At 45.8% G+C, this 12,715-nt stretch overlaps 1 protein-coding gene across 1 annotated transcript in view; it reads right to left on the bottom strand.

Moving 5' to 3' along the window:
• Positions 1-12,715, bottom strand: part of GALNT15 (polypeptide N-acetylgalactosaminyltransferase 15) — a 45,878-nt gene that overhangs the window by 21,249 nt on the left and 11,914 nt on the right. Inside the window, exons 2-3 of the mRNA XM_016140227.2 lie at positions 5,348-5,514; positions 1,851-2,055 (exon numbers count right to left, since the gene is read on the bottom strand). Of these exons, the coding sequence (XP_015995713.2) occupies positions 1,851-2,055; positions 5,348-5,514 (372 nt within the window). The remainder of the gene's footprint in view (positions 1-1,850; positions 2,056-5,347; positions 5,515-12,715) is intronic.

Here is a 12,715-nt window from a genome sequence, read left to right as displayed (position 1 = left end):
GGTGTCTCTAAGATAGGGGACCAGACCAGTCTTCACGTGGAAAACAGCTTGGACAGCCTCTTGAGCCAGGATTGCCCCTAAGATGGTGCTGCTTTTCAGCACTTCACCAAGGACTGCCCCTTTCCCCTTGGAAATCTTCATTTTTCTCAAGCCCTGACTCTCATTCCCTGGCTAGAATACTGGAGCTGGCAGTCAGCACCAGACAGTTGGCAGCTGTAATGACAGCTACTCTTCATGTTCGTCCTTGTTACTTTATGTAGAAACCAGCCACCAATCACCACCTCTTAAGACAGCTCTAAAAACAATTTCTCTTAAAAAAAAAAAAAAAAAAAAAAAGCAACAACTCTGTCTGAGGCTGTTATATAGAGTTATGTGGGTTGTACATTGCCCAATTTTAAAGAATGCTTCAAATATCATAGACACTATAAATTTGCATATTTATTTCTAAATTATCTGACAGCACTATAGTCTCTTCTTCTAACAAAATGAGAATATTATGACAAATTTTCTGAAGGATGGGAGTAAACGGTCATGGAGAAGGGACTCTTTTCACCTAGTCGCACCAAGCTGCCATATGGCTTACAGCAGACGTCGTCTGTGGGCAGGGGCAGGGAACCAGGGCTAGTAACCAGGCCTTGAATTTTCTGACCAGGGTGTTGAGAAAGTTATGACTCTTTAAATAGATGATTTATGTCTTATCACACTGTTTATTTACCATTTCAACTCTACCTTTTTAATGAAAGCTCTTAAATACCCTTCCTTGCTTTTTGGGCAAGGGTCCTCACCTGGTGACAGAATGTCTCCTGCTATGAGCCCTAGAGACAGCAAGGGCCCTCTTCCCTCAAAGAACAGCAGCTATTAGGAGCTGTGCCCAGTGGCTTCTACAGCTTTGCTTTACACAAGTTGAGAAACTGCCTGAGCAAGGTCACTGAGGGAGTAAAGCAAACCTTGAAAGGGGATGCTCTCTCAGGCCATAGCTCACAGAGCATCGCTGTGTGTAGTGGAAAGAAAGGAGAACTTAGACCTGTGCAAGGTAGCTTTTCTTTCAGACCCTCATCTGCAAGGGCATGTAAACCAAGCTATAGGAATATTATTCAGGCATAAAAAATAATAAAATCTTATCATTTGCAATAACATGAATGGACCTAAAGGGTATTGTGCTAAGTGAAATAAGTCAGACAGAGAAAGACAAATAAGACACGATTTCACTTATATGTGGAATCTAAAATACAAGGTAAATGAACAAACAAAACAGAAACAGACTCATAGATATAGAGAAAAAACTGATGGTTGTCATATGGGTGGGGAGTTGAGGGGCTGGGTAAAAAAGGTGAAGGAATCAAGAAGTACAAATTCATAGTTACAAAATCGTCATGGGGATGTAAAGTACAGCATAAGGAATACAATCAATAACATTGTAATGACTATGTATGGTGCCAGGTACGTCCTAGACTTATTGGACCACTTTGTAAGTTGTATAAATGTCTAACCACTATGCTATACACCTAACACTAATAATAATTTTTAATGTCAATTGCTGGCTTTTCATCAAAGGTAGTGATAACCACGATGAGGTGCAACCTAATAGAAGCTGTTCTCCAGGCCTCAGTTTCTATATCTATAAAACAAGGTAAGTAGCCTGGAGGACTCCAACCTCCCTTCCACCTCTACCTCCTTATGCTTCTTTAAAGTCTCAAACATCCGAAAAATCCCTTAAGAATGCGTTGCTCTCTGATGGTGGAGACTTAGGCACTTTCTTTGATGGCGAGTAGGTGTCTATGAGTGGCTGAGGCTATCAACTACATCCCACACTCCCACCTCTGGCTCCCCAGACCGCAGAGGTGAGTTACCTGTCACCAGCTATTCTGCTGAGGAGGGGTTCCAGCCAGCCTGGGTGGCATTCGCAGTGGGAGTCCATGAAGACCAGCACGTCCCCGGCGGCCCTGGTGGCGCCCAGCACCCGGGCCCTGACGGCGCCCAGCCTCTTGTTGCTCCTGAGCAGCTTCACCCCCTCCAACCGGGCCACGTATTCACTGAGAGCAGACTTGAGCTGTCCTGGAATCAACAGGGTTTTGGTCAATGGGGTCACAGATGCTACAGCCAGCGAGAGTGTGATGACGGTCACTAGAATCGGTGGCAGAAATTCTCTCCTGGGATCTGCGGTGAGCACAAGGGGCCCGAGAATCAGACACGTCATCACCGTGGCTGTCGCTAAGATGTCAGTTGTTCCATTAGCTTGTGGTAAGTCAGGATTCTCTCCAGCAACGACCAGGAAGGATGATGTCATATAACCAGGAGAGGAGAGAACATGCTAACCTCCTCTAAATGCAGCAGCAAGATTGTAGCAGACAACGCTCAGATGCCCCGGGACCCTTTTATTGCTTCGGTTTGGTTCACGTGTCCTCAGCTGGTGTGGGTTTGTTGTTAACTGCAATTGCCTCCTTCCCTGGGGACGTGCCCTTGGGTATTAGAACTGCCACTGATCCCATGGGTCACTCTGCAGTGTAAGAATCTGTCCTGCCACCAGGCACGACAGATTCTTACACTGCAGAGTGACCCATGGGATCAGGCTGCGGACTTCATCTGAAACCACATCTTGGTTCAGGGACTTCCTCTGCCTCTCCAATTCCCCTACAGGATTCCCTTCCCTGATAGTACACCCCCAAATCACGTGCACATGAATCCTCATCTCAGTCTCTACTTCTAGAGAACCTGACCTAAAACAGTGGTCAAGGAAGTCAACGGCAGAAGGGTCTCTGAAATGTGGTCACTGGTGGTGCTGGCCAAAGAGGTCTCATGGCAGGGGTAGGGATGGGTGGGAAATGCAGTGGGTTGAAAAAAAGTGGGAGGTGAAAAACTGAGACCTAGAGTCTAGATTCTCTCTTAGGAATGATGTTTTTATAGGGGAAAAGAGAGAAAGAGTCTTAAGGAGACGGCAATAAATAATGAGAAATGTGTGTGTGTGTGTGTGTAATTTTCTTTACGGAAAATGAACAAGAATGGAGAGAGAGGTATTTAACTGCAATAAACTGGCCCTATGTGGCCAAAAAAATGAGAAACTTGTTAAGTTTGTGTTTGCGATAAGTGTGTGTGTGTGTGTGTGTGTGTGTGTGTGTGTGTGTGTGTTGCATATGCCAACAAGAACAAGCCAGTGGGGGTGGAAGGAATAATTTGATCATTCACGTAGAAGTAGTGTCCTCCATGAAGTGTTGGAAGTGGGGCGCCAGCAGCCCACTGGACCAAGACCTGCTTAAGGGCAAGCAAGGCTTGTACCTCATGCATCTCTTCTACTCAGGGGCAGCCCACAGTGGGCACTCAGTGGATGTGTGTTGAACAGAACTGAGCCAAAAAGCAAGACTTTACCTGGTTCCACAGCCTGGAGCCTGGCTGCTTTTGTAGCTGGTTCTCCAGGCTGGCAGAAGGCTCAGGCAGTCTCACCCAAAGGCCTACTAGACTCCCTGGGGAGCTGCCTTCTGAGCAGCATGTGGTTCCCCAGGAATACTTTTCTGCCAGGAAACTGTTCTAAGCCGTGGACATAAGGATCCCAGTCACTTGGCTGTTGCTATTCTCAGTGGTAAAAATGTGCTGATTTATTACTTTGTAATTATTTTTCTGGAAATCTTGTTAGCTCCAGCTCCATTCCCTAGAGAAGGATTTCTGTTAGTGAAGCTGTTAAAATTTCTGAACTTGGACTCTGAGAATCAGCCCCTTGGTGACTCCACTGTATTGAGTATTGTTAGTCATTTTTCTCAATATTTATTCTCCCCTTCCACCTTGCTAACGGAAACTTTATTTTCTCAGGGCACTCACCTACCCAGACGCCCTTGCCACTAGAAGTACCTTTTGATCCAACTCTGATAGAAATACACTGAGGAAGAGGATTGCAGAAAACTATGGTTTTACTGATGTTTTTCTAAAAGGACAAACTTGTCTGGCTTCGGCCTATCTGCTTTTCACCCTTTTCCTGCATGGAATGGGGGATGTGATGCCAAGAGGTACAGCAGCCTCACTGTGACTATGAGACCAAACACCAGCCTCCAGGTATGGCTAAATGGAAAAGAGAGGAGCTGAGGACATTGGAGGTGGCCCGCATCCCTGGGGCCCTGCTCCTTTGCCTCTGCACATGAAAAGAGATGGGAAGTCTCCCAAAGGGACACTGACATAACACAGTTCATCCGCTGATGGGGGAGGGACCATAACTGTGCTATTGGGAGGACTCTGCCCCAGCCAAGGGTTTGGAGTCTCTGGGTACCTAGGCCAGCCGACCCAGCCCAGCCCAGGACCTGCTCATTTGTCTAATAGACAGCCAGATGCACCTCAGTAACCCCATGTACTCCTGAGGCCTCTGGCTAGTCTGACTCACTGCCATGTCCAGGCTGGACAAATCCTCACCATGAGGACCTTAGAAAGAGCTAACAGAGGCATTTACCCTGTCCTCTGCCATTCCCCTTAGAAAAGTGCTTGGCAAACCTCACAAACGCTCAGCTTAACTCAGAGCAATCTGTTTCCGCATGAAGCCAGGAAGGACCTCTGTAGACAATTTAGTTGAGCCAGAAATGTAGTCCTCAGGCCCCAGCCAAAGACAGGAGCAATGTGGTCCATGGACCAGCAGCATCAGCATCACCTGGGAGCTTGTTGGAAAAGTCCATTCTGGAGCCCAATACCAGATCCAGAAACTGAGAGGGTGGGCCCAACGATCAGTGTTTTAACAAGCCTGCAGGTGGTTCTGATGCATATTTAAGTTTGAGAAACACTGACCTAGAAGTCAGCCAGGATTTGTTCTGCCTCCATCTTCTTTCAGGCACCCAGCCACGCAAGGGGGCTGGTCCCCAGCAGTGAGTTTCCTGTCAGTGGAACTCTGCTGCACTTACCATGACTCAGCTCGGGTCAATTCTCTTCTCTGCATCCCCCCATTTCCTCACCTGGGAAGTGAGTGGATTGGACTAAGCGAGAACAATTTAATCATTAATACTTGTACAGTGCTTGGCCCAATGTCTAGGAGGCAGGGAGCACTCACAAAATGGCCACTCCTTGTGATTCTTGAGTGTCTTGGGCGGAAGTTTATAGGTCCATGTGGAGGCTGGGGCCCAGGGAAGACTCCACTGCCCCATGGGACCGAGCTGGAGCACCCCTTGCCTTGTGTGTCTGTTTACCTTCTCTATCCTCTCCCCCTACCTCCGCATTAGTTTCCCGGGGGGCCCTTCGGTAATGAGTTACCTGCACCTGAAGCCTCACCTGAAGGTCTGCTTCTGGTAGACTTTTCTAAGCAGTTTCCAAACTTCAGTGTTTACATAGGAACCCTTCCCCCAGGATTCCCTCCCACCCGGGGGGGGTCTGGGGAAGCCACCTTGCTGGCTGAGGTCGTCCACGAGGATGATCTCCTTTAGGAAAGCCCTGGGCGCTGTGTCAAGGATGCTGTGTATGGTTCTCAGGAGGATGGACCAGGGCTCATCATGGAAACAGAGGATGATGCTGGCTGTGGGCAGGCTGTCCTCAGGGTGCTGCTGTAGACACCTGCAGGGGTGAAAACCAGGGAGCCGTGGGGAAGAATGGTTGAAAGAAGTGTTCAACACTCTTGAACTCACTCCCCAGGCCCTGGCTGGGGCTGTTCCAACCACACGGCTCTCTCCCGACTCAATGGCTCTTCCTGGGTTTTCTTAAAATTTCCACATAAAGAGAGCCCATTCCCCCTGCCCCCATGCTCCCCACATACACACACACAGTAATGCTGCCTACTGCCTCCCAGATCCTCAGATCCCAACACCTTCTTTACAATGCTTAATCCACGCCTCTCTCATAGCAGGTGAGAGGCGTTGCCATCATTCTCAGCAGATGACGGTCCTAGCCTGTAGAAGCATGCCAGTAGTATAAATCTCATGGAGCTGGTTGGTGTGAGGCCTAAATAGGATGGTGTACGAAGCAAGTGATGTACGAACACTTTCGTCATCCGTTTAAGGGCAGGGACTCTTTCCTTTGTTTTTGTATTCCTACAACCTAATACAGCACTTGGCACTTAATAAATGTTTATTATTAGTATTATTAGTATTATTTTTTGAAGAAGAAGAAGAAGAAGGGACAAGGATTAAACATTTGTGAATGTCAGCAACATGCCAGACACTGTGCTAGGCCCTATACACACATTACTGAGTGTTCATTCTATAATGAGCCTGTGAGTTGGGTTACATTATCCCATTTTACAGATGTGGAGACTGAGGCTGAGAAGGCGCCACGACTCATTGAAGGCCACATAACTGGTAAGTGGCAGAGCTGGATGTTTTCCTTCAAAGCTGTCATGACCTTTCCACTTTGCCAATTCATGGCCAGGTACACGGGGGTGCATGGCGTTCTCTCTATCAGGAGGCCGTTTTTTAAGGAAAAGAGAAATGTTCTTTCTAGCATTTTTTTTAAATAATTTATAACTTTTTATTTTGAAGTAGTTTAAGACTCACAAGAAGTTGCAAAAAATTGAACAGAGAGTTCCTGTGTTATCTTTGCCCGGCTTCACCCAGCGATAACATCTTACACAACCATCCGCATGCTTAAAACCAGGAATTCGACACAGTTCAACACTGTCAGCTCAAATACTGACCTTATTTGGATTGCACCAGTTTTTATATCTAGCAGTAATTTTTAAAGGAAATCCCTATGGACTTCAGAAAGAAGTCCCTAGATGGATGACAATGTCTGTAGAAGTGTCTCAGAGACAAGTAGAATAATGAACTTTATATGAACTTTTACAGTCTTGTTTCAGGGCTGTTCAAATAACATGTCCAAAGTGGAATTGAGGGGGGACGTAACTTGTAAAATTCTTAATCTTTAAGCAGGAATTGATAAGGGGAATCTCTTGCAGAATTCTTAATCTTTTTAGTAAACCTAGTTTTCTTCCCTCCTTTTTTGGGAAAAAGGCTCTCTCCCTCAAGTCCCGATAACTGCCCTAAAACTGGTGATTCAGATCCTCTGGCTATTGATAAGGGTCATAGGCCCATTGTTAGCAGAAATGGCAATAGGCCGGACAAGGCCCTTAGAGTCTGAGAGGGGAGGGGACTTTAGGCCAAAGGTCTTTTTTCTCTTTAAGAAATACATTAACGAAACCTGTTTCCCTTTGCTCACTTAATAGGCAAATCAATAATAGAAATTAATAGATATATAACTTAAATAACAAGCTTGTATCTTCTATTCCTTGTCTAGGGACTGAAGCAGCATTTCAGTAGGAAACCCAAGACCCCACCCTGACTGAGGCAGAAAGAGAAAGAGCTCCATGAAACCCCAATAGGCAGGGACAAGGCTCTTCTCAGCAGGAAGCAGATACGGAAGAAGAAACCTCCTATCCCTCAACATCCATACTAATAATAGGGGGGTTCATGACTCTTAGAAAAGAGTTAGGCAGGTAAGTTAGTTAGGGGGTTTCGGGTCTGCCTGTAAAAACACTGAAGTCATCCTATTCTAGAAGGGGTCTGCCCTAATCTACCCACAATCAAGCAAGCCAGAAGGCATTTTTAAAAAACACATACGAAGAAACAAGTTGGCAGAGAATTAGGTACCAATTTAAGCCAGTCACTCGTACCTTGGCAATGAAGACCCCAATGACCTTCAACTCACCTGAGCCTCATTATACCATCATTATAATATGATGCATATGCACAGAAGTTCATTAATATCATTATAATATACTGAATTCTGGGAACGAACATGCACAGAAAGCAAATGATGGATCACTGAGTCCTGTCAATCTTAGTTGTCAATCAAGGAAGCCCACTCCTCTAAGAAAAGTAACCACCCACAGCAAAAAAGAGAGAAAAACCCTGAAGTCTTTGTTACCAGGCCTTTTGAGCCAGTTTCTCTTGCTCAGGCCTTCTTCCACGTCTGGAAGTGTACTTTCCCTTCTAATAAAGCTTTTCTTTTCTACCGTATTTCCGTATTTCCGTGTCTTCTCGCTCAGATCTTTGTTCAAGACATCAAGAACCTGGACAATGTGGCGAGAGAGAATCCCCACTCTCCGGTAACAAAATAAGTTCCTTATAAAGTTTTAGGAAGATAACTGAGTCCCCTAGTGCAGGCTGCAGTCTTTGCCAAGTTCTTGTACCCTCTCCAGCCTCCCCCATACCCAGTACTCCCCCTTCCCTCTCTCCATGGTTGGGAGGGGGAGGGAGGCTTTCCTCCTCCAAATCTACCAGATTTTGAGAATTTCCACTCTGCCCTCAGAATCGTTCTAGACTTGCTCACAAACATGTTCAAAACTTCTTGTGTGTCCTGTCTATGACCATTGTGGTTGTGGGTGCAGACAAATCCAGGGGTCCTAGGGGCCTTGTGGGGGCGGAGGGCTATAAAAAGATTTTGCCTCAATGAACTCAGTGGGTAGAAAAAAACTTAAAACAATACTTGGACAATTGCCAGGAGGCTGACTGTTTTCCAACTCAGATAGGAGAAGAATTTGGGGACAGAGAGACCTGCATATGAAATTCCTATGGGTGCAGTTTTATAGAAAATAAAGTCCATTACCTCAGGGCAGAACATGGCCATGTCTTCCTCCCAAGGGACCAGCCCTTTTTTTACCCCAATCCATAAAATACAATGACCAGAAATAACACAAGTATATAGTGCATGTGTATTCTTGTGGCAATGATACAGGCCTGGGCAAATTTCCCAAGTGACAGGGAGACCAAGCCCTGTACCAAAAGAAGAAGAAGGTCCTTTGGCAGAGAGTGACAAATTCAACACACAGGCCAAAGTTAAGGTCAAAAGGAAAGTTTATTAGGAAAGGGGTAACACTCCACAGAGTGTGGTCTCCTCTCAGAGGGACCGAGAGAGGCTTAGAAAGACAGTGAGCAGAGAGGGGCTCAGTGTTCAGGGAATTCAGTTTACATATCATTCTTTAGTTCCTGTGAGTTCCATTTCCTTTGATACGGACAGACAGTGAGGATGGGAAAGGGTATGTAGTGTGAAAAGGTAAGAATATGCAGAATGGAAAGCCTGCTGGCAGTTTATAGCCTTTAATCCATAGGTTCCCCAAGATTTTACCATAGGGAATGGCTCTTGCAAAGTCCCTGTTTCCCCTTCACAGGTGTGGGGGATGGGTTGTTAACTCCAGCAGAACTCTTCCTTTGTTCTGGAGGTGTCCTCCTGGCCTGGCTGCAGGGCTGATCTGCATATTGCAGTCTCTGATTGGGGCTTGATTAACATTTTTAATTCTCTTGCCTCCTCCCTACATTGGTAAGGTAATCAGGAAAGCTAACACTTTGGAATCAGACATGTTTAGACTTGAGTATTCACCCTGCTGCTTGCTATGTTTCCTTGGATAGTATACTCAGTATTTGTAAACTTCAGTTTCTTCATCTGAAAAATAAGGATAATAATATTTATCTTTTTGGCCTGTTGTGAGAATCTAAGAATAATTATAGGAATTCAATAGGCAGCGGCTATTTTATAGCATTTTTGGAGAAAGACAAGATGTGATTAGCACGTGTCATCTTTGTAAAATGTAACTGTCTTTAAACAACTGCCCTACATTATAGCAATGAGACGCCTTTTGGAAGTTTGGTTTTCCAGTTCTGCAAATTGGAATGCCCACAGCACCTACTTCAAAGCTTTCATAAGGAAGAAGTGCTTAGCATAGCGCTGGCACATAGTAGGGACTCCATCAAAGAAAGAGATTCTTGTTGAAATTCTAGCTCTTTAAGACCATACTCCTCGCACATTCCTCAAAGTCAGGAGGCTGGAGAGCTTCCTGCTCTGCTAAGTAGCCAGTGACCCAGGGCAACTGACTTCCGCTCTTTGGCCTCAGGGAATGGTCTCTGCAGAGGCATCTAGCCTGAGAATTCAGTCCTGGGTCCACTTCCTAACAGTGTAAAACGACCATGGGCAAGTCGCTTAGCTTCTGCATGCCTTGGTTTCCTTGGGATGGTAATAACAGCATCCACTTTGAAGGGCTGCTGTATTGATTAAATGGCTTCACAGAGCACTAAGAGCAGTGGCTGTAAATGCTGTGTGAGTATTTGCTCCATTATTAGAAGATATACCATTACTGCAAGGTGGATCCCAAAGGCTCTTCCAGCCATGAAATTCTGTGTTCCCGGCTCTTTGGGGTCCTCTTCAGGAAGGAGAGGAGGAAGGGAAAAACCAGGGGAGCAGGAGCTTTAAGGAGAATTTCATGACTCCCCTCCTCTCCCTCCATCTGTCTTACTCCAGGATTTTCTAGGTTGTATGTATAGCTAGAACTGTGTTCTCTCTTCACAGTGAGAGGATGACTAACAGATAAATGGGCAAGCTGTGTGCTTGCAATAAACTTAATAGATTGCTAAGTACTTTGAAAGGCCAAGTGGGTTTTTGGAAGCTATTACAAGGCTAAAGGCGCTGCCTCCGTGAGCTGTGGATGTAGGTGTCCTGGCATCAGCTTGGACAGGACCTGTCATCACTTGCTCCATGGGAAGAAGCTCACACAGCCTTCAAGAGAGACAGCTTAGGGGCATCTCTTTGGGCAACTGCAAAACTGCCAGGAGATGAGAGCTGAAAATAACCATGGAAATAATCTGGTGTTTCGGGGAAAACAGGCTTGGGCTCTGAGTGAATCCTGTGGTTTGTGAGAAAGCCCAGTACCCTGGACATGACTCTGGAATGCAGCGCTAAATATTATAAACACAAGTCTGGCAATTCTCATGTCTCAGGCCTGTTAGATGTTTTTCAGAGGAGACAGGGATTGATTGTTTCTGGTAGGTTGAGTGACCGAGAGGAGGGGGCCTATGGATGGTGCAAGTGGTACAGCCCCAGACACCAATGGGGGTACCAGATATACGCATGGGCTTGTGAGGGTCCATGGTCATCATTCCAGGGAATGATGGGCGGCACCGAGCCTTGTGAGGTTGGGAGAATGAGATGAGCCCTCTCTGTGCCAATGGCCCGAGTAGCAGCACAGAGAGGAGGAGGGTATAACATGTAATAACCCTGAGAGCAGCCAAACTGTAACTCCACCCACCTTGGTCAAAAACTGTGTCAACTTAGAGCATCTGGGGAAGAGACTGTATGTCAAATGGCTAGAGTTTGGAATCCTGGATCTGTCCTTATGTGACTTGGGCAAGCGACAGAACCATCTGATAACCATCCTTCCTTTCAACAATTTCCAGATTCACAGATCCAGTTACAAATAATCAGTTCTTATTTTCAGCCATCATTTCAATTCCAATAAATCCTTTTTGAGCATGCACTTACTTAAACTCAGTTTTGTCATCTGTAAAACAGGTTGTTGGAAGAATCAAATGAGTGAATACATATAAAGTACTTAGCTCAGCGCCTTGTTCATTGTAAGAGTTCAATAAATATTTATTATTATTATTATTATTTATTGTTATTATTTTGCAAGCCTCCCATGTGCTTTGAGACCTATCTAGGCCTCAATTTCTTCATCTACAAAATGAGGATAACAAATAGGGTTACTTTAGAGGGCCATGTGTAGATTACATAAGCAAAGAGATATGTGTGCGTGCTTTGTCCATAGCAAACTTTTTATAAACGGAAACTGTCACTGTCACTCAGGTTTATGTTGCGTGCTGGCTGGCTTCTGATGTTCTCCCTCAATACAGGGGAGGACTGGCCAGATGTTCCTAGAATAATGATCCCTGATATTAGTAGAAGTTTCCCATATGCTGTCTCATTTAATCTTCATCGCCATCATTGGGGCTGTTGTGCTGTGCATCTCCAGTGGACATCATGCTCATTGAACATCATGTGATGGTGCCTCTTGTAGCTGGAGTATGGCAGCACTGACCACCACACAGCATCACAGGCAACGAAGGCCATGTGTGTGATGGGAGCTCATGCAGATCCCCTGCCAGGCCCAACTCCCTAGAACACAGGCCGAGTGGTATGATGTTCTCCATCACTTAGGCAGTCACTGAGAGCGAAGGCCTCCCTACTCCTTCCTCACCCAAGTAGCTTTTGTGGCTTTTAATTTGTCTTATTAAAATGTGGATGAATTTCCTTCAAGAGGGTAAAGGCTACAATAGTGAGCTGATGTGAGTACATAAGGTTCAGGAGATGCTGGTGAGAGTGTAAGAAAAGGTTCAGATTGCGGAGCCCAGCTCACCTGTGTTTGGGAACCCTAGACCCTGATGTCAGCATGAGAACACTGGGTCTCTAAGGAGAGAGAGAGAGCACACGAACAAGGGGTGGGGAATGAGGAGAGTGAGGGAGGTGGTCCTAACCACCCATCATCTGTTTCAAAATATACCCACTTTCCCTATCCACCTCCTACCCAACGCTACAGAGCTTTAAGGGTAGAGAAAGAGGGGTGGGTAGCCCAGACTCAGGAGAGTACATTCAGGTCAGTGATTCAGGGAAACTACAGGAAGGCTTTTTAAAAACGTTCTAAGTTCCAGTCAACAATGGTCTTTAAAAGGGACCTTAAAGTTCATCTAGGCCAACCCCTCCTTGTGAGCACAAACTCAAATGCCTACAGAGGCTGGTAGGCAGCCAAGGGGTCACTGTCCCTAGTGTATGTGGGCCCGTGGTGACAGCAGTGAGTTAGAGACCACACGGCCCACATAAGAGGAGCAGCCAATATTACCAGGAGGAGATCCATCCCAGGGTTGCCAGATCTTCCTGGTTTACAGGAAAAGCCATAAATCTGAAACGTTTATATGAAATCTCTTGAGTTTTTATGTTGGCCACTAGCCCAATTTAAAAAAAACAAACAAACAAAACTGTGTGGCCAAAGAAACGTCAG

This window comes from Rousettus aegyptiacus, unplaced genomic scaffold (genome assembly GCF_014176215.1).
Source record: "Rousettus aegyptiacus isolate mRouAeg1 unplaced genomic scaffold, mRouAeg1.p scaffold_m13_p_4, whole genome shotgun sequence".
NCBI lineage: Eukaryota > Metazoa > Chordata > Mammalia > Chiroptera > Pteropodidae > Rousettus > Rousettus aegyptiacus.
The sequence above is the reverse complement of the archived record's forward strand: the minus strand, read 5'-3'. Positions and strand labels throughout refer to the sequence as shown.